A 27,864-nucleotide genomic window follows, 5' to 3' on the forward strand; every position below is an offset into this window, starting at 1 on the left:
TGTTTGGTGATGCATTGCAGATCTGTATTCCATTACCGTGCTGCTGTCCATAAAAATCCCTCTTGCATAGCATTTCTTTGACAGGCATTCACCACTGAAATGTCATCCCTGCCATCGGCAATATTTATGGAGCATCACAAGGGTGCAGCACGCTCTATCTATTAAGCCCTAAAGAGTAAGAGATTTGGGATTCGATGCAATTCGTGGCCACAAAAAGTTTACTATAAATTCAGGGAGAGAGAAGACATTTATTGCTCAAGCAACGCAAATGGGGGTGAGGGAAGGAAGAATGATAAATGGATACTGAAGAACATTTATCTGCATGTGGGCTCGTGTGATTGATAGCGTTAGTTAAACCTTCCAATAAGAAAGATCTAAAATAAAAAATAAAAAATAAATAAATAAATAAATAAAAAAGGGGGCGCCTGGGTGGCTCAGTCAGTTAGGTGTCCGACTTCGGCTCAGGTCATGATCTCACAGTCTGTGAGTTCGAGCCCCACGTCGGGCTCTGTGCTGACAGCTCAGAGCCTGAAGCCTGCTTCGAATGCTGTGTCTCCCTCTCTCTCTGCCTCTCCACCGATTACACTCTGTCTCTCTCTGTCTCAAAAATAAAGAAACATTAAAAAAAAAGAAAGAAAGATCTTTAGTGATTAACTTTTTTTCTTATTAAAAGTCATATTTCATTTTGAAGAACTCTATGTGACAGGCCAAAAATGAACATGTGGGAAAAACGGCCATCTCTGGTTGGTTATTTGCCCGTTGATGGAAACCAATATTTTACCCTGGTGACATTTAACGGTTTAGAAATGCATGAACATCTTTCCCGTCTGTCTTTATGAACTGATTCTGAAATCACCTCCTGGATAATAAAATTTAAACTGCTTTCAAAGACCTAATCTAACTTTTTCTCTCATGTGAGCTTTGAGAAAACCTCATAAGCCCATATTAGTTCAAACGTGGCTGCTTGTAATCAACTGTCTCTCTATCCAAATCAGAGCACAGTGAGATCCAACACAGTTTAACTTTGTGAGCTATACTGAGCCATTGGAGAAATACCATAGAGTTGTTTTTTAAAGTTTATTTATTTTTGAGAGAGAGCGTGGGCGCACCTGCACACAAGCTGGGAAGGGGCAGAGAGACAGGGAGAGAATCCCAAGCAGGCTCCATGTTTGACAGCTCACAGCCCCATATGGGGCTCAATCTCACAAACTATGAGATCGTGACCTGAGCCAAAATCAAGAGTCCAATGCTTAATCGACTGAGCCACCCAGGCACCCCCACAAAGTTGTTTTAAAGCATTTCTGGTCCCTTACCTGGATTAGGCAAGTCTTCATTATTTAAATTTTTCCCCTCAGCTAAAAGAAATAGACATAACACAGATTTGGGGGTTATGGAGAGAATTGTATAGATCATAGAAGAAATCTGTATGTTGGTATTGTTATTTCTACTTTGGAAACAAATGTTATGCATGCCATATAGGTAGATTTTATGGCACTCAGGTGGCAATAATTCTTTCCTTATGGGAGAAAAACACAGCAGATTATGATGGACAAATGTAGTGTCATGTTAATTGCTTGGCATAGATTAAGTGATCCCTGAATCAGTTCCCCCTATCTGTAAACTGGGCCTGAAACTCCACCACGGAAGTTTGTATAAGGGACTAGAGACGCATACTTGGTTCAGAGCATGACACGTGGTAGGCATTTCCTAAATGGCAGCAAATATTAATTGTGAAATTCAGTGAAGGGATGTCTATAGGAGCTAAGTCAAAGATTCCCCAACTAGATAGAAAATGAGGGGAGTTTCTTTCAAAGGAGTTAATGGATGACCCAACACTTCACCCATCTTTCTTAGCCCTTCATTCTCTCATCTGAGCCTTTGACACGAGACAACAGTAGCTGAAGGTTAAACTTTCTGGAGAGAGTCTGATGTCTCTGTTTCTGCAGTGCTGATTAAAAGAAGAGTTATATCCAGAGATAGCTTAAATGCATGAAACAAGATTGATCTGTGGGGAAAATTGAAGAGCCTAGCATCTAGCATCAGGAAGATGGAATGCCTCTTCACTTCTCCAGAAAGTACTAGATGATTGCAAGCAGACCCAAGGTTTTCCCCAGAAGCAGCTCTACATGCTTACCTATCCAAACCTTTGGGCTTACTCCAAAGTCTTACCTGTAGAGACCTTTGGATATGAACCAGCAAACATGGCTGATCTCTGCATTTCATGTGACGTGAAAGCTTCTTTTTCCAAAGATATGGCTGAACAGACCGTAGCTAGCCATATAGAGCTCTGCTTATGTAAGAATTTGTATAGACCTAGGGAGACTGGAGTCTGGAAGGCAAAGACAGCCTCATGTCCATGAACCTGGCCAAGTTTCTCACTGGCTTGCTGAATGAATTCCCCATATCTCCAGTATCTCTGTGAATCCAGAGCCCTAAAACATCATTATAAGACTTGGCTGTGGGATATAGAGCTAAGGAGCCCATTAAAGCAACCAAGGGAACAATAACGAGGAAAGAGCCCAAAGGAAGAGAGAGGAAGAAAAGGAAAAAATACCCTGCAACTCAAACTAAGCCTACAAACTAACATATCTGGAAAAAAACACATCAAACACAATTTAAAAATCAGGACATTTGGGGCGCCTGGGTGGCGCAGTTGGTTAAGCGTCCGACTTCAGCCAGGTCACGATCTCGCGGTCCGTGAGTTCGAGCCCCGCGTCAGGCTCTGGGCTGATGGCTCAGAGCCTGGAGCCTGTTTCCGATTCTGTGTCTCCCTCTCTCTCTGCCCCTCTCCCGTTCATGCTCTGTCTCTCTCTGTCCCAAAAATAAACAAACGTTGAAAAAAAAAATTTTTTTTTTAAAATCAGGACATGACTTTATACCAGGTGAAATTAGTTTCATGGAAAGACTTGAAAAAGACAATAAAGCAAGTTATGTTTTGTTTGCTTCGAGGGATAAATGCATGGATAACATCCATTTAAAAAAGAAAAATAAATGATGGGGAAACACAAGCAAAAATAAACATGAATATAAGAAAGGAACCAATTGCACTTGGAATGAAGTCTCAACGAATGTGATAACATCTAGCCTGGGTGCAGTTGAAGAGATAATTATTGAATTGAAGATAAACACTGTTTATTAAAAAAGTCTACAGCAAACGTGCTTCTTCTGGACGGCTGGGGGAGTAGAGTTGACATACAGTGCTATTTATTTTTGAGAGAGAGAGAACGTGTGTGTGAGGTGGGGAGGGGCAGAGAGAGAGGGAGACAGAGGATCCGAAGCAGGCTCCAGGCTCTGTGCTGACAGCAGACAGCCCAATGTGGGGCTTGAACTCACAAACCGTGAGATCATGACCTGAGCCAAAGTCAGAGGCATAACCTCCTGAGCCACCCAGGCGCCCCTACAAACATTATTCTTAATGCTGAAACTTTGATGGCATTCTCTTTAATGCTGGATGAAATAAGAATTCTGCCTATCCTCTCTTTTATCTGACACCATGCCACATCTCATAGCCAATGAAATCATTGTAAATCTAAGGAAAGATACATGAGAACATTAAGGAGAAAATTATAAAATTTAGAAAAGACATAGAAGAAGTCCTGAATGAATGGCGTTGCCTACTAAGTTCACAGATGGGAGGATGGAACCATATAAAGATATGAAGTTAATTCAATGCAATTTCAACTGAAGTCTCAATAGTATTTTTCTGTGAAACTAGAAAATCCGATCCTAAAATTGATATGGTACAGCAAAGGGCCATGAATACAATAAGAAGACAAAGAAAGAGGAGGAGGAGGAGAATGAAAATGAAGAAGAAATAAAAGGGGAAGATGAACCACGACAGCAAGGTGGGGAAATTCTACCTGCCACGTATCAAACATACAAAACCATAATAAGCGTGAGAGAACGGCGTTAGCACACGGAGTGAAAAAAAGGTCAAAGAAACAGGATAGAAAACCCAGAGGCAGACCACCACATAAAAGAGTCTTAATATGGCCAAGATGGCAATAAACACAATAGAAAAAGGATGATGTAGTGATATTCGATAAATGGTGCTAGTTGTTCATATGGGAAAATAGGTATCACGCACAGAGCGTAAACAAATTCCAGGGAAATGAAGACCTAAATGTATATAAATCTTTTAGAAGTAAACTGTAAGAAAATGTCCTTATGACCCTGGAATAGGAGTGGCTTCCTTAAACAAGACACTAGGCCACAAGGAAAAGGAAAATATTGAGAAAGCTAAGTTAAAATTAAACATTTTGGTTCAAAATCACAATAAACAAAGTTAAAAGACAAGCCACAGACCAGGAGCTTATGTGCAACAAGTTCTACGAAACAAAAGGGTTAGTATCCAATAAAGAACAGCTACGAATCAGGGGCACCTGGGCAGCTCAGCTGGTTAAGTGTCTGACTTTTGGTTTTGGCTCAGGCCATGATCTCCCAGTTCGTGGGATCGAGCCCCATGTCGGGCTCTGTGCTGACAGCGTGGAGCCTGCTTGGGATTCTCTTTCTCCCTCTCTCTCTGCCCCTCCTCTGCTCTCTCTTTCTCTCAAAGTAAATAAATAAACATATATATATATTTTAAACAAGAACAGCTACAAGTCAATGAAAAAAATAACTCCATAGAAAAAATGGACCAAGGTTATATGCAGATGATTAACAGAATACCTGAGCTAACTTGTATATGAAAAGATGCTCAACATTCCTAGTAATGAGAAAATTGCAAAGTGAAACAATGAAATACCATTTCACAACCTTTGGATAAGCAAAAAAGGTCAAGTTTGATGATGCTAAATGCTGGCACTCTCCCACTCTGCAGGAGGTCATATATATTCAAAGAACCTGTTTTCACCTTTACATACATATCCTAGAGGAACTGTCACAAACGTGCACTGGGTAATAACGCACAAGAATGTTTCCTTTCAAATTATTTGTAAGAGCAAGCAAATTGCAAACAATCCAAATGCCTATCCCTAGGAGGACGAACAAGTAAACTGCAGCCTATCTACAAATGGACTACACACAGCACTAAAAATGAACGCACCAGAGTCTATGAATGAACCTCCGAAATTCAAGTGCAAAAAGCAAATTTTAAGAAGATTGTATACAAGGAAACACGTATACTGAGTTGGAAAACAAGCAAGTAGTGGCATATATGCTTATGTACATCTGATTATAAAGTAATTGTATAGAAACACGCACAGGGATTCCAAGGATCGCCTGAGTACAGTGGCCACTTTCGAGGAAGCAAAGAGAGGTACTGGCCCAGGGAGGTCTTCGAGTGAATCTGTAAATGTTTATTTCTTGAAAAAATAGTTATCCCGGGGCGCCTGGGTGGCTCAGTTGGTTAAGCGTCCGACTTCAGCTCAGGTCATGATCTCGCGGTCCGTGGGGTCAAGCCCCGCGTCGGGCTCTGTGCTGACAGCTCAGAGCCTGGAGCCTGTTTCAGATTCTGTGTCTCCCTCTTTCTCTGACCCTCCCCTGTTCATGCTCTCTCTCTCTGTCTCAAAAACAAATAAATATTTAAAAAAAATTTTTTTTAAAAGTAGTTATCCCTATATAAAAATACATGGAATGCACCGAGAATATCCAGGGTGCCTTAATTAGCCATGCACAGAACTCCACACTTTGCTTTGCTCAGGAAGACGGGGATTAGACCAGAGACTGTAACCGTACTACATATTCGCTCTGCCGTTTAATTTTGTGCTGTGACCAGAGTCTCCGTGGCAAATGGGGTATGTGTTCTTTATCTACCTGCCCTTGTGTTCCTTCAAGGGTTCGTTTTCCTCAATTCATATGCTTTAAAATTAAAAACTATATGGTCTATAATGGAATGAAAGTAGGTACATGGTTGAACGAGATGTAATTTACCCTCATGGGAAAACTGAAGGTATCTTAAGAGAACAACATTAGAAGTGCTCATTATATCCCCAAATCTTGCTGAATGACACCCCTGTTCCCAAAATGTCTCTTGAATCAATTTCCTATTTTCTCTGCACACTGCCACTGCCTTAGTTTTCATTCTACCATCGCAGCAAGGGCTTTGTCTTCCTGCTCTCTCTGAAAAACCACTACCATTTTGTTAGTTACATTATGTGTGATCATGGCATTGTGGTTATCTAGGATACTATCATTTTTTTACAGATATATTAAGCAATTTGGGGGGGTGAATCTGTATTTTTCTTTAGGCTGATTTGCAAAAAAAAGCGTAATCAAATATGGCATAATGTTAATTGTACACACATGCACAAGGCTAAAGAATAAAAATAACCAAATGTCTATCAGTAGATGGCTGATCTAATAAGCTATAGCATACTCACACAAAGAAATCTGAAGTATGGGAAACATTTGGCTTTGATAGAGTTGGGTGGTAGCCATATGAGATTCATATGCAATTATGTTATTCATTGAATTTGTATTTTTTAAAGTTTATTTATTTTGATAGAAAGAGAGAGAGGGGGCAGAGGCAGAAAGAGAGGGAGAGAGAGAATCCCAAGCAGGTTCCATACTGTCAGCACAGAGCCCGATGTGGGGCTCGATCCCACAAACTGTGAGATCATGACCTGAGCAGACATCAAGAGTCAGATGCTTACTGACTGAGCCACCCATGTCCCCTGTTTGTATTTTTTAAATAATAATAATAATAATAATAATAACAGGGTACCTGGGTGGCTCAGTCAGTTAAGCATCTGACTTTGGCTTAGGTCACGATCTCACAGTTTGTGAGTTCAAGCCCAGCATCAGGCTCTTTGCTATCAGCACCTAGCCTGCTTTGGATTCTCCATCCCCTTCTCTCTCTGCTACTCCCCCACCCATGCTCTCTCTCACAAATAAATAAACATTAAAATAAAAATAATAATAATAGGGGCACCTGGATGGCTCAGTTGGTAAAGCATCCAACTTCGGCTCAGGTCATGACCTCATGGCTCGTGAGTTTGAGCCCCACGTTGGGCTCTGTGCTGACAGCTCAGAACCTGGAGCCTGCTTCCAATTCTGTGCCCCTCTCTCACTCTGCCCCTCCCCCACTAGTGCTTGGTCTCTCTCTCTCTCTCTCTCTCTCTCAAGAATAAATAAAACATTAAAAATTTTTTAATAATAATAGTAAACATAAACTGAGCCAAAATAGAAACACCAAAATGTCATCCAGGTCTCATGCCATTAACAGAATCACTTCTGCTCACCAGCCTCAGAGGGTCCATTAAATCAGCCAATGCCCAAAGGCCCTCCCGCACACCACACAAACCTCAGAGGAGGGTAGAGAATAAGAGATCAGACAAGATAGACTTTTTTCTGCTCTTCGAGGATGGCCTTATTCTGATGCTTGTCATCCAACATCCTTGCTGTCCCCCTTGTTGTCATCCGTTTGGTCCTTACGGTATCTTTCAAATTCGTTTCTTTCATTTACTTACTATTTGAATGTCTCCTTCCAGATAAGAGATCAAGCAGCAACTACTAATATAAATATGGTAGAACTATTCAATAAGATTAAAATCAAAGTTTACTAGTTCAGGGGCGCCCAGGTGGCTCAGTCAGTTAAGTGTCCAACTTCGGCTCAGGTCATGATCTCACGGTTCATGGGTTCGAGCCCCGCATCGGGCTCTATGGTGACAGCTCAGAGCCCAGAGCCTGCTTCAGATTCTGTGTCTCCCTCTCTCTCTGCCCCTCTCCCACTCACGCTCTGTCTCTCCATCTCAAAAATAAATAAACAGTCAAAAATAATTTTTTTTTAAGTTTACAAGTTCAGGTTATTCCAGCAGCTATAAGAAGTACATCCCCAAATCTTAGTGGCTTAACACAATAAAAGTTATTTATAATTCACCTACCAGTTCCTGCCTGTATTCTGGAGGAGCAGCTCCCCTCCAAGCAGCGATTCAGGGATGTGGGCTTCTTTCATCTGTGACACACATTTCCAAAGTTACCATGCTTGTCCACGTCAAACTAAAGGAGGGGAAAGAGCACAGATAGACACTCGCGGGTGGTATTTATGCCCCGACGCAGCATGCATCCGTGTGCCTCCATCACGTTAGCATAATTCAGTCATATGGCTGCATGCCAGTGCAAGGGAGACCTGGAAATGGAGCTTAGCTGGATCCCAGAAAGAAAAGAAAATGAGCTTGGTGATCAGTTAGCATTTTCTGCCAGCAACAAAAATCACGTTGCAAAGTAACAGATAATGTTGTACCAGAAAACCTGGCCAGTGGTACCAACAGATGAGTGAGCTAAAGAACCAGTGAAAACTCAGTTACTTTTTGTATTGGTCGGGGTCCTCCAGAGAAACAGAACCAAAAGGATATGTAGAGAGAGAGAGAGATTTATTATAGAAAATTGGCACATGCAACAATGGAGACTGGCAAACCCCAAATCTGCAGCACGGGCTGGCAAGCTGGAGACCCAGGAGAGCTGATGTTCCAGTTCAAGTCCAAAGGCAGCCTCCTGCAGACCCAGAAAGAGGCAATGTTGCAGATGAAGTCCAAAGGCTGTCTGCCGGAGAATTCTCTCTTGCTCAGGAAGGTCACTCTTCTTGTTCTATTTAGGCCTTCAACTGATTGGATGAGGCCCACCCGCATTAAGGTGGGGCACAATCTGCTTTACTCAAAGTCCACCAATTTAAATGTTAATCTTATCCAGAGGCACCTGGGTGGCTCAGTCGGTTAAGTGTCTGACTCTTGATTTCAGCTCAGGTCATAATCTCACGGTTTGTGAGTTTGCACCCCATGTTGGGCTCTGTGCTGACAGTGCAGAACCTGCTTGGGATTCTCTCTTTCTCCTTTTCTCTCTCTCACTCTGCCCCTCCCACACACACTTTCTCTCTCTCTCTCTCTCTCTCTCCCCCCCTCAAAATAAATAAACTTTAAAAAACTGTTAATGTTATCTAAAACACCCACACAGAAACATCCAGAATAATGTTTGACCGCATATCTGAGCACCCCTTGGTCCAGCCACGTTGACACATAAGATTAACCATCACACTTTCTGTCCGCACTTTTCTGTTAGTCAGGAATAGATGATAGTCAGGGTTCTGGGTAAGAGCAGGGGTTTGGGAACATTCACCTGAGTGTGAATTCTGCTACTGCCTCCTACGTGAAAAGTGACTTATTATCCCTATGCCTCGGATTCCTCTTTTTGTAAATGGGGACAATAACAGAGGTACTGAGGCACCCCTCTCAGCACAGTGCTCAACCCTCAGTAGGTATCAATAAATGAGAGTTGTTATATTCGTTTTACTCAGTATACCTACACCGTGCCTTGAACGGAGTGCATACAGAAGGACATGCTTTTGGCTAGGGAGGGCGAGAGGGATGACCAAATCCCTTTAGTGAAAGGCCAGCGATGTGGAAAGGAGGGGTGTGCCTGGGCTGTCTCTTTGGAGATCCCCAGGGTCAGGGCCGCACCTCAGGTGTTCACTTGGATACCTCTACAGCCGCTGCAGTTCTTTGGGGAAGCCCCAGTCATCATGAGAGTCCAGCTTTGAACCCCAATCCCCCATAAGTTAAGCATGGGTTGTCCCTGTAGCCTTGTTTGTCTGTTTATGTATGAGTTATCGATCGCCAAATGTCACATAACAAATCGTCCCAAAAGTTAGTAGAGTCAGCTAGGCAGTTCTGTTGACCTGGACCAGGCTCGGGTTTGTGGCTGGGCTCACCCATGCATCCACGGTCAGCCTGCAGGGTGGCTGGGAGCCAGTTGATAGGATGCCCTCTCTCTCATGTCTGGAGGATGGGTGGCTGTCAGCTGGGGGACCTGGGGTCATGGCTGCATGGGTTTCATCACTTAATAGGCTTCCCCAGGCTTGTCCACACACGCCTAGGCAGGGTCTCAAGCTGAGGGGTAAGCTCCCCATTTCTACCACCTTGTTTTGGCCACAGCAGGTCACAAGTCCAGCCAGATTCAAGGGAGGCGGGAAACAGGCTTCACCTCTTCATGGAAGGAGCAAGAAAGGCACATTGTCAAGGGCACGGACTCGGAAGAGTGGTGGGTTGGGGCCATTTTGGCAACACATCTGTGACTCCTACCACCTGCCTCCCTCCCGTTGGCCTCAGTTAGAAGGAGGCCGACTGAGCGGCTGATATGTGTTCCTCACCCCCTATAGCTCCACATCTGACAGACATATGTTTTATTCTAGAAGTGAGAGGGAGCTACTGAACTTTCTTAAGAAAGCAAAGAGGCCAAACGAAAATGGATTTGGAAAAAGATTTTCCTGACTTTAGGGGGAGCAGGCACGCTTGTCTGAGACAATCAGGAAGGCAGGAGACAGGGGAAGGCATTGGAGGCAGTGGGAACAGAGCCTGGGAAGCCCCAGGGGTGTGGAAAGACATGGTGCCATGAACAATTATAGGGAACCACCACTAGTTGTTTATAATTAGTGTTGCCTAATTTAGCAATGAAACGTTTCTTCCCATATGTTCCTTTGGAGAGCCCACAACACTTGTCTCCCCGCTTAAAGGCCAAAATTAAGGCTATGGAAGCACTGAGTGCCTTTAGTTCGCTCCAGCCAGTTCACACACATTCATCCACTAGCCTTTGGGGAGCAGTCTAGGGCAAAGATAGGAGCGCAGCGGGGCAGTTCAGTAACCGAGTGTTGGTCTCAGCCCCGCCCCAGCCATCTTCTAGCTGTGCGCCTTCGGGCCAGCACCTCTGAGACTCAGCTCTGATGTCTCTGAAACAGGGCCGTGGTTTCTCATAGCCCTCCCGGGAGGCCTGAAGGGGGCGAGGCGAGCAAGGCACTGAGCACGGCATCTGGTAGTAGATAACGGCCTAGTGAGTGGCCGACGGGTGTTCGTTTCCCTGCCTCCTTCGTCACCTGCAACAGGGCTTCCCTCACGATGAGGCCATCCGTGTTCTCCGAGGATGCTGGCACAACTGACTATCCCAGGCAAGGCCTCATTGCACACGTCAGCTCTCGGAGAGGAGATCTTGACAGGGCTAATTATTAAATAATAAGGAAATTAGTGCTTAGCCAAATTAGACATGGCATTGATTTTTAAGCTTTTATTTCAATATTTATATGTTCAGGGGAGCCTGGGTGGCTCAGTCGGTTAAGCGGCCGATTGCGGCTCAGGTCATGATCTCACAGTTCGAGGGTTTGAGCCCTGTGTTGGGCTCTGCGCTGACAGCTTGGAGCCTGGAGCCTGCTTCAGATTCTGTGTCTCCCTCTCTCTCTGTCCCTCCCTCGCTTGTGCTCTGTCTCCCAATCTCCCTCGAAAATAAACATTAAGAAAATAAAAAAATAATTTAATTTAATCAGTATCCATTAAATTCCATTTTAAAAAATACATGTGCATATATGTAAAGGATATATATATATGTACTTTATATCTGGTAGGTACTTTATATAAGCATGTATTTAAATATATGGATTATATAGAATGTATGAGTATATATTATATATAAATATATCATTATATACTTAATTATGTACTTTTCTTTTTTTTCTTTTTTTTTCAATATATGAAGTTTATTGTCAAATTGGTTTCCATACAACACCCAGTGCTCATCCCAAAAGGTGCCCTCCTCAATACCCATCCCCCACCCTCCCCTCCTTCCCACCCCCCATCAACCCTCAGTTTGTTCTCAGTTTTTAAGAGTCTCTTATGCTTTGGCTCTCTTCCAATTATGTACTTTTAAAGTAGATCTATGAATCAACATAAAGATTGTACATATGTCAGGGGCACCTGGGTCGCTCCATCGGTTGGGCATCCAACGTCGGCTCAGGTCATGATCTCACAGTTTGTGAGTTCAAGCCCCGCATCAGGCTCTGTTCTGACAGCTCAGAGCCTAAAGCCTGCTTCGAATTTTGTGTCTCCCTCTCTCTGTACCACCCCCATCACGCTCTCTCTCTCAAAAATAAATAAACATTAAAAACATTTTTAAAAGAATGTACATATTTCATTATATGTACATATACAAACATACACATATATATATATATATATATATACACACATATACACACATATGTGTGTGTTTCTGTGCTGCTTTTCAGAACTTTATTTAGCAATTCCTTCAGCATTTGGAATAAGGTCCTCCAGCATTTGGAATAAGGTCCGTCAGCATTTGGAATAAGGTCCTTCAGCATTTGGAATAGGTGGCTATGAAAATCTCATCCGTGGTAGACTGAGCACCTTCTCAAAAATTTCAAATGTGATCCACAGAAAACTTAAAGACAAGTAGACAGCGATGTGTTCAGCACTTTGTTTCATAGATTTTTTTTACCATGAGGGCCATCCTCTGCCCTTGTAACTACACAGTTTACCTGAACACAATATACAGATTTCATTCTTGTTCCAAAGGACATTTGGAGCCCATGAAAGATGTAGCCTTTATGGAGGTAGGATTTACTTTCTTTTTTAATTTATTTTATTTTTTTACTGTTTATTCATTTTTGAGAGAGAGAGAGAGAATGAGCAGGGGAGGAGCAGAGAGAGGGAAACAGAGGATCCAAAACAGACTTCTATCTACACTGACCGCAGTGAGCCAGATGTGGGACTTGAACTCATGAACTGCGAGATCATGACCTGAGCTGAAGTCGGACGCTCAGCCGACTGAGCCACCCAGGGGCGCCCACTTTTTCTCATACAATATATGATGAGTATATAATTATATATATATCCCCCTCTCCACACCCAGTCCTCGGGTGTGGTTCTTTAAGGGCTGAAACAATAGCTTTGCTTGCCCCAAGAGGATGATACAAACAGCACACTAGTCAACAGTTTAGAAATCTAAACTCCTAGGGCCATGCAGCCAATAAACCCCTTCACCCATGTTTCCTTATCGTATTTGGAAAAGCCAACGCTCACCACCCTGTCCCTTCAGCAGGCGGTGCTGACACTCTTCCAGCAGAGCGGATAATGTGGCCCAGTTATTCCTTTAGCTGCTTCATGGGCCATTAGAATGGACTTTTGGGGACTGGGGACCAGTAGTTTCAGAGGACTTGTACCTTTGGAACCTCCCACATCTTGAATGCTGTTTAGGGCTAGAACACAACACTCTGATAGGCTCAGAGTTTTTGCTGGTTTCAGTTGTCCGTTGTGGCTTAACAAACTACCCCAAAACTTGGTGGCCTAAAAAAGAACGAACACTTATTTGCTCACAGACCCGTAAGCTGGGCAGGAACAGCCAGTCTCCCTCCACGTGCTGCCCACTGGGGTGATCTAGCGAGGTCTGGAGGAGGAGGGCATCATCCCTCACGTGCCAGGAGCCTCATCTGAGGTGTTGGAATGGCAGAAATTGCTGGGTCTCTCTCTCTCTCTCTCCCCCCCCCCCCACGTGGTCTCGTCCACTTGTAGGCTAGCCCAGGCTCCCCTCGTTGACCCCCGGCACCAAGCTGTCAGCCCTCTTACAAAGTGATACATCACATCTCCACTGTGCTCTGTGGGTCAAAGCAAGTCCCCAGGCCAGCTCAATCCAACGGGAGGGGAAATGCACATGGGACAGATAGAACTGTTTAGAACCCTTTAGTAGAAGGCAGGAGAGAGCAAAACAAGAAGGACAAAAATTAATGGTGTCTGCTCCCTATAACGTTCTAGAACATAAGCCATGGGAAGGCCTTGCTCAGACTCGTAAGGCTGGGAAAATCTTGGAAAGGTTATCTAATGCCTGGCGGGGGTCCTTAATCTGGTCAGCCTCAAAAGTTCTGTGAGTCCCTTTGAAATCGCATGCAAAATGTTGCCAACACATGCTTTCTTATTCCTGGAGGAAGGTGGGAATCTATAGCATTCCATACACCCTCCAAGGAGGCTATCTTCCAGAAGAGGTAAGTGACCATTATCCTATACCTGACAGGCAGCCTTGCATGCCTGTGTAGAGAACCAGCCTTGAAAATAACCACTAGTCCACAATCCTAGTGCTCCAACCACTAGGAAGTGCTGAAGTGTTGTGATCTGACCAGCACACGCGTGTCCTCTCATGCTTGGTTTTTCCTGGAAGCCTCTAAGTGTATTTTCTGCAGGAAGACACTTCAGATTTGAAAGTAAAGATCAGATTTCAAGGTGGAAAATGCTCTGAGAAGCCTCCTTCTTGTAGAAGCAGGTCAAGGTCAGGAAAATAGGTGGGAGGGGAGAGGGGGAAGAAAGGCGATACACAGAAGGAAAATTTGCCAGCTCCGGCTAACCAGACCATCGACAGCAAATTGCTTCCAGTTGATAGAATTTAAGGAACCTCCCCCAGAGTCTTCTGATGCCGTGTCTAACTTCCCTCTATTTTTCTCCACAGCCATGGGACCCGATGCGCAGGGGAGGTTTCTGCCGCGGCCAACAACAATATCTGTGGGGTCGGAGTGGCATACAACTCCAAGGTTGCAGGTAAGCTGTCCCTGCCAAACAGCAGGTGCCTTGAGCCAGAAGGCATCACACTGCTGTCTCCAGCCTGGCCCGGACCTGGCAAAAACTCCCACTGGAGCAGCAGGGCCGGGTCCAATAGCTTTAGCAAGAGTGAAAAAGACAATCTTTTTAATCGATCTGGCAGTATCAATAAACTCAGATTTTTTTTTCGAGTGTAACATAAATACAGAAAAGGGCACGGCTCATGAGCTCAGTGAGTTTTCACAACCCACCACATCCAAGGAAACCATCAAGAAACAAAACATCACAGGCACCCCAAAGGCCTTGTCATGTCCCCTCCCAGTTACTACCCATATACACAAGAATAACCCTGATCTTGGGGCGCCTGGGTGGCTCAGTCAGTTAAGCATCTGACTCTTGGTTTCGGCTCAGGTCATGATCTCACAGTTCGTGGGTTCGAGTCTTGCATCAGGCTCTGTGCCGAAAGTGCGGAACCTGCTTGGGATTCTCTCTCCCTCCCTCTCTCTCTGCTCCTCCCCTACTCACACTCTTTCTCTCTGTCAAAATAAGAAGAAAGAAAGAAAGAAAGAAAGAAAGAAAGAAAGAAAGAAAGAAAATGAGTAACCATGATCCCGATTACTAACAACAAAAACTGGTTATTGCCAGTTTTTAAACTTTAATATAAATGGAATTGCACTGCTGTATTCTTTTGTGTCATTATCAACAAGACTCAAAGACTGTAGAATATAAAGAGATGCATACAAATTATTGTAAACATACTCAAAGCTCTTTAAAAAACGGTTTTTTACACAGTGCATCTCATCTTTAAGGAAATATATTCTACCTAAACCTTTGTATCATGTTCCACAGGAAGGACATTTGACAATTTCATCCTAAAGGCAGCTTTAGAAATGACGTGGCAGATCACTAGAAACTTAGAAACCAACATCTTCCTCTCAAAAAAGAGAGGGAGTGAGAAGGAGGGGTTCATAAGCTGTCAACAAGATGCCGGAGAATGGAGTGACTCCTGGCACATTCCAAGTTTTGCATCAAATGGGTTCTTAATTTGTTCAGGCTGAGTCACTCAACCTTGTTTTTCTTTTTTTTACAACTGTCTTGGTATTTTTTTTCCTAGCAATTTAAGAGAACCATAAACATACTTTGTGCTGACGCTTGCACTTCCAGGGACCTAAATAAAGCAAGAACAACCTATGCAAACCCACCACCAACCTCTTTCAACACTGTTTGCTAAGAGGCTTGCTGGGTGCTGAATTTCACAAAAGAATCCATCTAGAGGGTTCTGAAATGCAAAATAGGGGAAGCTTTGCCCCTTGGGTTTCTGCTCTCTTTAGTTTGTATGCATTCAAAATGCTGGCATTAAAATGTCAGGAGCCATTATGAGCTCAGGGGAAAGAATAACACTCAGTTAATATTTTATAAGCCAGGCTCATACCTTGGGTGGTATCTGAGGCGAGGTGGGTTCCCCATCCACAGGACAGAACTGGAGGCAACTGAAAACTTCAGACCTGGATTTCCCATTCACAATTACGGTTTTCAAAATAATTTGGATCCCAAAGTACAGTTTCAAAATACTTTTGGAGCCTGAAGTAACTGAGCTTTATTGAACAGGGATTCTTAGAACTACTCCCTGCAAAATTGAGTTAAGGGCAGCTCAAGCGTTAGGAGGGTTCACTGGGGTCCCTTTCTCCGTCTGCCTTCTATCCTTTTCTCTCCTAGTATTTGCACTCTGAAAACATCTGAGCAGCTCACCAAATGTACCTCATTTTCCTGTTCTTTTCATTGGAATTCCCTGAAAGGGAAGCGTGAGACAAAGATTTGAGTGTGTTAACCTAAGAAATAAAAGAGCCAGTTATCTTACCAGCAAAACAGGTTTACATTTATGACAACAGAGAATGGCAATTCAGGACGTGCAAGCCATAGCAAAACCACAGGCAATTCCCACAAAGCGGAAGAATGTCGTTTTAGGGAGAAGAAGAAAGTTGGGAGGGGTTGTTTTGAATGGAAGTCCATTGGAGAAAAGCAGGAGTTTGGGGTGAGGGTGGTTTCTCTTTGGCTGAGTTGTGCGGATAGTCAGTTTCTCATAGGAGATGCAATGTACATCTTTTCCAGTTGGGGCTGGAAAGTATTGATTTTTTCCTGCTGACAATTCTGCTGGGATCTGTAATTGACGATTCTTCCTGTAATTGATATTGAGTGATATGGCTCCCCCTTCTGGACTCCTGATTCCATTTTAGTGAGGGCTCCCTTTATGAATTGCTTACAGGAGCAAGGAGTTTCTTTGGGAGGGTGATCCCAGGAAGCCAGAGTGAGAGAAAGAGGAAGAGAGACGGCTAAGGGAGGGAAGCCAACAAAGGGTGTGTAGATGAGCTGAGGACAAGCAGGGCTCTGAGGGACTATAGAATTGCACCCCCCCCCCAGGTGAAGAGGCTGTTTACCAACTCCCACCCCTCACTGGTGGGGGGGGGGGGGCGAGGGGAGTGCCTCCTGGGCCCTCAGCACCCTGTCCAGCCTGCCAGTTCACATGGGTGGAGCATAGTCCTGAGGCAAAGAATGCCTCCCCCCAGGCAAAGACACCTGGACAGGGTAGTGGATTCAGGCAGGTGCAACCCATAAACTCTGCCTCACCTGCTAACTGAGTCCCAATCCCAAAGGTGAGTGAATGCAGCCTGATCCCTCAAAGACACGACCTGACCTGTGCTTTGTGAAACCCCAGACATCTCAGGTCTCACAGCAATGCTCCAATGTTCCAGAAATAGGCCAGAACTAGTGGGAGGCATGCCTAGCCACACAAAGATTTTAAGCAGAGGAGCCTCCTTTTCCACTCCCTTAATCCCAGTGGTGCTCCTCTGTAACAACTTCTGCTGGTGCTAACTGCTTAAGGGGCTCAGAAGTCTGGTCCCCATCATCCTGTGCCCATTAGGACACCCAGTGTCCTCTGGGCTTTACTGGAGCAGCACGAGGAATTCTTCATGAGGAAGCCCTGGACTGTTACTCAAGAATCACAATAAAAGTGGAATTTCATCCTCCTAGACCTTACAAATTTATGGGAAACATTTCTGGATGGCAATTCCAGAAGTTGGCTAGTTTTGATTACTCTAAATGAACCATACCTTTCCAGAGAAGCTTTCTTGCGGGTTTCTGAGCTAGGGATGTCTAGAGTGCCACCTGGTGGTAATCTGGGATCATTGCTAGTCCCTGGCAGTCTGGAGGTGTCCCATCACAGGTTAGAGAGCCGCCCGAGGTCTTGTTCCACGCCCTTCCTGAGTTCTGTGTCTCTCTTCATCCTGTCCTCAAAAAAAAAAAAAAAAAAAAAAAAAAAAAAAAAAAAAAAAAAAGGTTTCAGTTAAGGGGATGTAGAATCTTAGTCCAGAAATAGGAAAGTGGAGATAAGATGATAAAATGGGTCCTCTGAAGGGAAAAAAGGAAAAAATCATATAGCATCTCTTTATCTGCCTATTAGCCTGTTGGGTTTCTCTTTTCTTCATAAACTTTGCTCACTTTTCCACTGGGGTTCCTGTCTTTTTCTTGTTGATTTGCATGTGTTTTGGGTATGTCCTAGATCTTAGCTCCTGGTCGGTTACAGTCAGTGCAAACATCTTCTCCCAAACTTTCACGTGAGATCATTAGTCCGTCTGGATTCCACATGTACATGTCATGCTGGCTTGGGATCCAGTTATATTTTTCTCCCAACATGACGCCAATATCATCCATTCAGTGATCCATCCTGTCCCTTTGATTTGCGGTGCCATCTTCATCATGTTTCAAGTTCCCGTGCATATATGGTTAGTCCCTGGGTAAATATAATTTAGATAAAACCGCCTAGCAAGTGTAAATTAGGAAGTGTAGCCACACTCCTTGTACTGCTGGGCCTTTGTATCTGCTCTTCCCTCGTCCCAGAATACCTCCCCTATAGGCTTTACCCGGCCCCCTCTTTATCCTGCACTTCTCAGGCTCCCCATTGTTACCTTCAGCATCACCTCCAGACCACCCTTCTCGTCTACACTTGATAAAGCATGCAGTTTTTTCTTCCTGGCACTAACCACTGTCCAGTTATTGCCCACATTCTTGTACATGGTTATTTGATCAATATCTTTCTCCCCAGGCAGAAAACGGCCTGCTTGAGGACAGGGGCCTTGTCTGTTTTCTGTCACCTCAGCACCTAGAACAAGGTCTGGCACCCAGCAGATGCTCAGAGCCTATTTGCTGAGTGACGGGAAGCAAAAAAGGAATAAAGAGAAGGAAGGGTCAGTGAATAAACCCATGATAAGCAGTAGAGATTAATCACTGGACAGAAGAATGGATGGACGAATGGAGTTGTAAGATTAAGGGCATTAGGATCTAAGGACCCAAAGCCGATAGAATTTCTACCAGGAAGCAAAAGTATCTTGTCTTCCACCAGTAGCATCTCACCTTTGCTATTTTATCCCAATCAAATTAGTTCCAAGGAGACTTGAGCCTTCTTATATCCTCTCCCCTCTTCCCTCCCTTCCAAGGGCACCATGATAATGTTCTAAGTGCTGGCATCACCAGTAGGAGCTGCCCCAGGGCCCACCATTGAAAAAGGGACAGGGGACCCCTTTATACCTATGCCCTAAGCCGCTCCAGGCTGACGAGTATCACGACCGTCCATCGACCATAATATAACACCATTCAGGTGTTACAAATAGAGTGTGTAAATTTCCAGGGGCTCATCATTTCCACCTATTCACTAGAATCTCAAAATCTTGGGCCCCAAAGATCCTTTAGTCCACAAACCCACAGATACTTGCATAAGGGTAGCAACAATATAATAATAATAGCAATAATAATAGCAGCAGTAGTAGTAAATAACACATTATTTACTCTTCCAATGTGTCAGTGCGATGCACAACTCTTTACTCAACTCTTTACACAATCTTACCATGCATCATTATATATGTATATATACATACATATATACATATACGTACACATATATGTACATATACATATGTACATATATGTATATATACATACATATGTGTACGTATATGTATATATACATATGTACGTATGTATATATACATACATATATATACATATATAATGATGCATGATAAGATTGTGTAAAGAGTTGAGTAAAGAGTTTTGCATATATTGGGCCGCCTGGGTGGCGCAGTCGGTGAAGCGTCCGACTTCAGCCAGGTCACGATCTCGCGGTCTGTGAGTTCGAGCCCCGCGTCGGGCTCTGGGCTGATGGCTCAGAGCCTGGAGCCTGTTTCTGATTCTGTGTCTCCCTCTCTCTCTGCCCCTCCCCCGTTCATGCTCTGTCTCTCTCTGTCCCAAAAATAAATAAACGTTGAAAAAAAATTTTTTAAAAAGAGTTTTGTATATATATAATATTATATATAATAACTATATTATATATAATATATAATAATTGTATAAATATATATAAATATAAATATATTTATATATAATAAATATATAATAATTATTATACTATTTATTATTATATTAATATATTATAATTATATATATATATATATTCGTATCCCTCTTTTACAGAGAACCAAACTGGGGCCACACAGCTTGTAAGCTATAGGATAATTTTGTACCTAGAATGCCCTAAGCCAGAAATTCTACCATTGACCCCCGACACTAAAATGCTTGAACAACTTCTCTTTTCCTACTTTTCCGATAGTCTGGATCCAGCCTGGAACTACACACCTCCAGCAACAGGAAACTCACTCCCTTCCAACACAGTCCACTCTGCCTTTGGAAAGGTGTGACTTTGAGAAACTTCCTCCTTAAAACTAGCTCTCTCTTTGATTTCTGTTGCCCTTTTTCACGGACACAGTTGTTACCACCTCTTCGAGATGACACATTGCAGGGAGGGAGGAAAAATTCCAATTAGTCTGGTTCCTAAAGAGTTAACACTCTGTAACATGTAAACCCATACATATGACATGTTCCAGAAGTGCTCACCTTGAAGCTTTAATAACTTCAAAACTATGTGTATTTGAAGATTTAATTATTTACATTTCCTTATCCACTTGCTTACTTTTATGAATTTTGAAGAAAAAAAATTAATTTCCATTTTTTGACTTTGAAAATGCCATTATTTAAGTAACTCTTTAAGAAAATAACCTAATTCTTTTCTTACTTTTGATTTTTAAGTGTTTAACATCTTCGATCAAAGGGATTAAGACAAAGAATTAAAATTAAAAATATAGTATTCAAACTTTGCAAAAGCAAAATAAAATGCGCAAGTATAAACAATGAACCCTTCAAATGGCGTTCCTTGCGAATTTGTCAGATTTACACTTCTGAGATTATTAAAGCTCAAAAACTGTACCGCGCCTTAGGAGATGCTGTCTCTTGCTGACAATCCATTCCAGGGCTCCACAGTGACTGTTGGGTGCCTACCCTGTCCCCAGTTCTGCTGTGGGTGGTGGGACAGAGCTGTGAGCCAGCCAACAAGACACCTGTCTCCACGTAGTTTACAAGCCGTGACTGAAGAAGAATGAGCACATGAACAAGATAATATCAGACAATGGTGGCCGCTATGAATAAAACAAAGTAAGGTGGCAGCGAATAAGATGAGGGCACAGTAGCTGATTAGTGGGTGGGCCTTACAGCACCACACCTGGGCTTCCACGGAGGTCCTCAGAGCCACCCCAGGGTAGGACCAGTCCAGGTGAGATTGGCCTCACCTGCCATTCTTGCTAAGCCAGAGCATTCAGATTTATGCATTGAGTTTTGTAAAAGGGATCTCCTTTGTTCAAAGGTTCTGAAAAAGAGTTTGAAAAACGCACTGTTGACCGTTAACAAAATACCCTGAAATTCCTCTGCAGCAATGAATTGCTTTCCCATATTTGGCCAGTAGAATTCTTAACATTTCACTGAGTTTACAGGTACTTTATCCGAGTTTTAAAAGAAACCAATGAAAATCACATATTAGCACATGATGAACATGTTTTCAGATCCTTTAGACCTAGATCAGCATGAATTCCCTCCTGGGCCTGCAGATTAATATTCATGAGCACAAAAGGTGGTGATTAGCAACACTGAGGTTTGCTGGCAGGTGCGGCTTTGCCAGTGTCGGGTACAAGTTCCCCTTTTGTAACATGAGCAGAGATAGAAAGGATTTAGCTCAAATCCCCGGGCCTTGCAGCTCTTAGAGAAGGAAGTCACAGTGTCCCCATCGGTCATTAGTGCAGTGATCAGGACTGCAGGGTGGGGGGGTACAAATCTTGACGTGCACTGGGTTTCTCCATGCCATTGAATCACACCAGCTGGTAGAGAGCATTTTACAAATGTGAAGACACCAAGTCCAAGCCCCCTTGGCTTCCCTCTCTCCCTCTGGCTCTCGCCCTTACTTTCTTGCCTTCCCTTATTCTTTCTTTCTCTGTCTCTGTCTCTCTGTGCCCCCTCTAACTCCTACAGCATCCAGGGACAGAGGAGAGAGAGAACCCTCAGGTCACCCTGAGCCTCTGTCTTGGCTACTAATGGTGCAGTCGCTTGCAAAAATGAACACTGTATCTCATTCAATTAATGCACGCCTCATTCCTCCTGAGCTTAACGAGATTAAAGGAATGTCGGGCGCCTGGCCCCAGAATATGAATGAGAGCCTTGCTCCCAGTCTGTGGCGGCCCTTGACTCCCTGGACTCTGAAACAGTCAGAAGATTAATGCACAGCAGCTCTGATGTTCTGTGCAGCACGAAGAGAGCCAGGGAGGGCAGGAAGAGGAAGAGGCAGAGACACCGGAGCTGCTTAGAGAGAGGGTAAAGGGCAGATCTGGATGTGCCACACTGGCTGTGGTGCAGTGGATGAAATTCAGTGTTGCCATCGGTTGGCATCTGGGACAGTCCAGATCCACTTTGGCCGGGCTGAATCTCTTTCACCTTCCAGCTGAAGCAGGCTGTTCAGTTCCGGCCATCGACCCTGTACACAAGTTCAAGACCATTTGAGTTTTCTCCTTGCAGGCAAGTGAATACCAGCCTCTCTGCGAGGTTTCCCTGCCCACAAGGTGGGCATGGCGTCTCGCCAAAAGCAGCTGCACTGTTTGCTTTACTGTTGTCGAACAAATTTTTTTAAATAAATAAAATTACAGGTAGGGCCAAAGCAAAATGTGACGCTTTAGATGTCCTATCCCTTATAAAATGAACCGTAAAACTTAGCTTCTGGAAAGTTCAAACCAAAGATTTTCCTCATTCAATATGAGCTTCTCCCAAGAGAAAGGATGCTAACTGATAATTGGATATTTGTTGGCAAGAATAGTGACCTGATTTATGGGTAGAGGATGGGAAATCTCGACATGTTATTATTTGTTCTTCTGGACCTGTCCTTTCTGTTAGGGAAAAAAAATCAATTCAAGTAACGACACTATACATCTATTCACCAAATATTTATTAAGCTTAAAATAATGCTGATAACCTAGAACACAAGAAAAGAACAAAATGGACACATGCCCTGTACTCAAAAGATTTTGCTGTGTAGTGATGACTGTGTTGACGCAGAAGAGCTATGAAGCAACTAAAAGCATTTATTTGGGTCTCAGAGGTCGCAGTCCAGGAGACAGAGTCGACTGAAATGCAAGCGTGCTCAGAACCGAGAGTGGGGAGTGCAGTCTTAAACAGGCAAAAACCACAAGGTCCAACTTGTTTTGGAAGCATTATCTTCGGCACTAACAGTGTTAAACTGACTATCTAAGGTTGGCTATTCAGCTAACAAATGCTATATTATGTCTATTTCAGTCTAAGGTAAAAGGATGTTTTCCAGGAGGTGGTGAAGGTGCAATCAACAAATTGTCATTGACCGAAGTCAAAAGTCGGCAGTGGCTTCCAAAAACGGAAACAAGAGCCGTGCAGAGACTTTGCCTCCTCCATGTCCTCCCCACCCCCTATTTTGGATGACTCTCTTAGCAGTGCTTGCTTTAGGTTGTAATCTTCCACAAATGAGACTCACAAGCAAATAATTATACTGGAAGGCTGAAAGTGTGATGCTCATGGGGGATGCCGGATCCGGAAAGACTGCTGGGGAAATGCCTACTAAACACATACGTTAGTCAGGAGAAGGAGGACCACTGGGGGAAGTTGTATGCAAGGACAAAGGGTAGCTATGGGACACTGAGGAGGGAGGAGAGACCCTTAGAGAGAAGACAATTTCATGTCAGCATCACAAGCCCTGCAAGGACCTGGGTTGTCCTTATTTAAATGTTATGCTTTGTTAGAGAGAGATGTTTGTGCAATCATGTCTTTTGGCCATGGTAAATATAGGTAAGAGGTGTCAGGATCCAGGTTTTGACAGTGTAGAGCCCGGCCCCTTTACTTCCTGACTCCTGTGGACAGAACAACTTAGGTCAGCAACTCTAACATTCTAGGCTGCTTAGCACAGAAGAGAAATAGCGTGTCAGGCAGAGAACTGTATGACATGGCACCAAGCAGCAATGTCTGGAGGGTAGTAGTAGGGCAAAATGCCCATCCCAGTGGCGGCTGCTGCATTCACCCTGGAGAGGCTTGTTCTGGACAGCCAGAAGGTGGTGTGAACTGTGGACGCCCGCAGGCATGTCCCTTCTGCATCCGTTTGTGCAGCTCAAGCTTACCCACACACACTCAAATTTTTTAATGTCCCAGCAAGAAGTCGCTCCTACAGGTTATTGGAGTAGCACAAACTTTACCAAGGGGAGAAAGAGGAGGGGGTTGTATCATGCACCCCATTTCCAGGATATTTCAGAATTACCCATACAATATTTCTGTCCTCCCCACAGCCCCTTCTAGCTACCATGCAACTTGGGAATCATCTTTTTCTGACTCCCTCGATCTTTGGACTGTCCCTATTCCTCTCTCTGCCCCTTAACCTCTAGGATTTTCTCTTAAAATTTTAATATCAATTGAATTCCTCCCAGCCCACTGTCACACACAGTGGGTTTATTTCCCCGCCCCCCTCCTCTGGCCCCTGGTCAATACCTAGTCACTGGAGGCTGAGCTTCCACCTAGAAATAGACTTGTCGGGGCACCTGGGTGGCTCAGTCGGTTGAACGTCGACTTCGGCTCAGGTCATGATCTTGTGGTTCCCAAGTTCAAACCCTGTGTCTGGCTCTATGCTGACAGCTCAGAGCCTGGAGCATGCTTTGCAGATTCTATGTCTCCCTCTCTCTCTCTGTCCCTCCCCTGCTCGTTTACTCTCTCTCTCTCTCCCTCTCTTTCTCTCTCAAAAATAAATAAAACATTAAATTAAAAAATAAAAAAAGAAATAAAAGAAATAGACTTATCAAGAGGCGCCTAAGTGACTCACTCAATTGAATGTCCAACTCTTCATTTCGGCTCAGGTCATGATCCCAGGGCCATGGGATAGAGCCCCACATGGGGCTCCACGCTGAGATTCTCTTTCTCTCTCTCTCTTTCTCCCTCTTCCCACCCCCTGCTCACATGCACGTGCTCTCTCTCGCGCACAAAAAAAAAAAAAAAAAAAAAAAGAGAGAAAAGGAAATAGACTTATCAAGGAATCTCTTCAGCAAAGGTGGTCTCTCCCCATTAGAAATTCTAGTAAAGTTTCCAGTGGGAAAAAATTTCTTCAGTTATATAAGGAAAGGTGTGGGTGGAGTCCTAAAAGGATTGAGTGGGACAGTGTATGTGTCGTTCTTTTAGCCTCTAAAGGTGTAGCCCACACAGCCTGAGGTTGGACTCCAGATTCTGCAGCATCCCCCAGGACACCGGTGGCAGGCCCTCCAACCACACCCAGGACCTGAGCCCTCACCACCCCTCTCCCATCTCCAGTGCACTGGGGGACCAAAACATGGTGTTTCCCTGTCCAATTGGGTCCACAGGTATCCGGATGCTAGACCAGCCATTCATGACAGACATCATTGAGGCCTCTTCCATCAGCCACATGCCTCAGCTGATCGACATCTACAGTGCCAGCTGGGGCCCGACAGACAACGGGAAGACAGTGGATGGACCCCGGGAGCTCACGCTTCAGGCCATGGCCGATGGCGTCAACAAGGTAAGATCATTCCTGCGCCCACCAGGCCCAGGTCCTCTGGAGGGAGGGGTGGAGGGTGGGGTGTCCAGTGGAGGTGATGAGAATGAAACAAGGAGCAGGGAATGGGGCAGAGGTGGGGCTGTTACCCTGTGCATTAGCTCAGGGCATCCAAGAAATGGACCCCCAAACAGGGTTAGCCATGCAGATTTATCAGAGGGGACTCCTTTAAAGGGCAAAGGGGAGGGGGAGTAAGGTAGCGGGGGTGCCTTCAGATGGTGATGTTAGTCTGACCCCTGTGAAGACCGGGGAGGAAGGATGGCCACCCTGGGGGTCTGTGTTGGCACCCCCACCTTGCCACACAACAGCTGGGAGCAGCCCCCAGGCAGTGGAGTCTGGGTGCAAACGGGGTGGTGGATCCACGATATTCCAATGGCAGGGCTGTGAGCCACAGGATTTCCAGGTTGCCCATCCCTGGGATTAGCCCAGGAATGGACAAACTCAAGGAAAAGAGACCAAGGCAGAGCCCCAAAGGGAGGGCAGCCAGTTTAGCGACCGATGGAGGGGAAGTTGGTACCCTCCATGCATCTCAGAGTAGGGGTCACATCGGACAAGACCTGAGCCAGGCCTTGGGATCAGTCTTCTGGGTTCAGGTCCCATTTCCACCAGTCAGCGTCTGGGTATATCTGCAAATGACTTGACCTCGCTCGCTGCGCCTGTTTTCTTGCCTGTAAAATTGTGATAATCCTACATTTCTCCTGGGATCATTGTAAGGTGTAAATGAGATAAATATACCAATGTTTGGTAGTGAGAAGTGACCCGGGAAGGGTTGGTGTTGATCCAGGCCATTGTGGACGCTTAACCTGTCCCCCAAAACTTTGTGGAGTAAAGCACAGGGTTTTTTTGTTTTTTGTTTTTTGTTTTCACTAAGCTTGTGAATTTTATGTGTCAAGAACTCAGGGCACATTGGGTGGCCTGTCCCAGCTCTAAGAGTCCTGGGCCTCGGATAGAAGTCTCCAGATTTGAATTGCCAAACTGTTGAGTCTTCTAGTGCCCTTGTGACGTGCCAAATTATCGCCATTTGTGCCACAACACCAACCACTCAAGAGTACTTAATCATTTTGTTGTATTTAGTGTTTTCTTCAGGACTGGACTTACCATCAAGTGATAGTGATACCCTCTTGATGCTTTTAGTTTGCCTGTCTAACCAGCCACGGGCAGGAGTCGCATTTTCCCAAGATTACAACAATGGTGGGGCACCTGGGTGGCTCAATCAGTTAAGCATCCGACTTCAGCACAGGTCATGATCTCACAGTTCGTGGGTTCGGGCCCCGCATCGGGCTCTGTGCTGACAGCTCAGAGCCTGGAACCTGCTTCAGATTCCATATTTCCCTCTCTCTCTCTGCTCGTTTCCTGCTCAAACTCTGTCTCTATCTCTCAAAAATAAAATAAACATTAAAAAACATTTTTTTTTAAGATTACAACAATGGTGGTACAGTAAGAGTAACCAGGTCCTCACTGAGGGAAAGACAAGTGTGTGAGGTTTAGTATATGGACTTTTGCAAGTACCTTTTAGGAATTTTTAGAAAGTCTGCTTCTTGGATTTTGACCAATTTCAAATGGATGAAATGGATATGGCCATATTTGGATATATAAACTAGCACTGCTACAAATTAATTGCAAAATGCATCCGTTTTATGTTTATCTTTGTTATTTATGGTCTATGTGAAATATACATGAACCTATTATTTACACATTTATATCACCAAAATAGGTATGGGTATGAAACACCCAAAATTTAACAGTAGCGTAAGTAAAAATATTGAAGAAAATTAGAGTGGACAACTAAGTAGCATGACGCCCTCAAGGTCTATCCAAGTTGGCACAAATGGCAGGATTTCCTTCTTTTTATTGCTGAATAATATTCTGGTATGTGTGGGGGGGGTGGTATATATGTATGTGTATATACAGTATTCTCTTTATGCATTCGTGCATTGATGGACACTTAGGTTGTGTCCATTTCTTGACTAGTGTGAATAACGCTGACGTGAAATAGTGGTGCAGGTATCTAAAGATAGTAATTTCAGGGCCACCCGGGTGGCTCAGTCGTTGAAGCATCTGACTCTTGAGCTCAGCTCAGGGCTTGAGCTTAGGGTCATGAGTTCCAGCCCCACTTTGGGCTCCACACTGGGCATGGAGTCTACTTAAATAAATTTTTTAAAAAATAGTACTATCATTTCCTTCAGATTATCCCAGAAGTGGGGCTGCTGAATCATATGGTAGTTCTGTTTTTAATGTTTTGAGGAACCTCCATACTGTTTTTCATAGTGGCTGCACCAACTTACGTTCCCACCAACAAGGCACAGGGGTTCACTTTTCTCTACATCCTCACCAACACTTACCTTTTTGATAATCGTGAAGGCAACTTTTTCTATACGTTTCCTAAGGTCAGAGAACAGGTCTTTTCCTCTCCAGCTAGTCTCAGAAACTGGCCTAGTGCTTGCAAAGTGGATCAGCTGTTCAATAAGTAGATGTGGAATTAATACATGAATGAAATTGGATGGTTGAAAGATTAAAAGTCCTATAGAAAACTGTACCTGTGGTGAACGTCAGTGGTGCCCA

The 27,864-nt window shown here is 44.2% G+C and overlaps 1 protein-coding gene across 1 annotated transcript in view; it reads left to right on the forward strand.

Moving 5' to 3' along the window:
• PCSK2 (proprotein convertase subtilisin/kexin type 2) overlaps window positions 1-27,864 on the forward strand; it is a 275,158-nt gene that overhangs the window by 206,031 nt on the left and 41,263 nt on the right. Inside the window, exons 7-8 of the mRNA XM_003983799.6 lie at window positions 14,212-14,300; window positions 25,091-25,266. Coding sequence (XP_003983848.2) covers window positions 14,212-14,300; window positions 25,091-25,266 — 265 coding nt within the window. The remainder of the gene's footprint in view (window positions 1-14,211; window positions 14,301-25,090; window positions 25,267-27,864) is intronic.

This window comes from Felis catus, chromosome A3 (assembly GCF_018350175.1).
Source record: "Felis catus isolate Fca126 chromosome A3, F.catus_Fca126_mat1.0, whole genome shotgun sequence".
NCBI lineage: Eukaryota > Metazoa > Chordata > Mammalia > Carnivora > Felidae > Felis > Felis catus.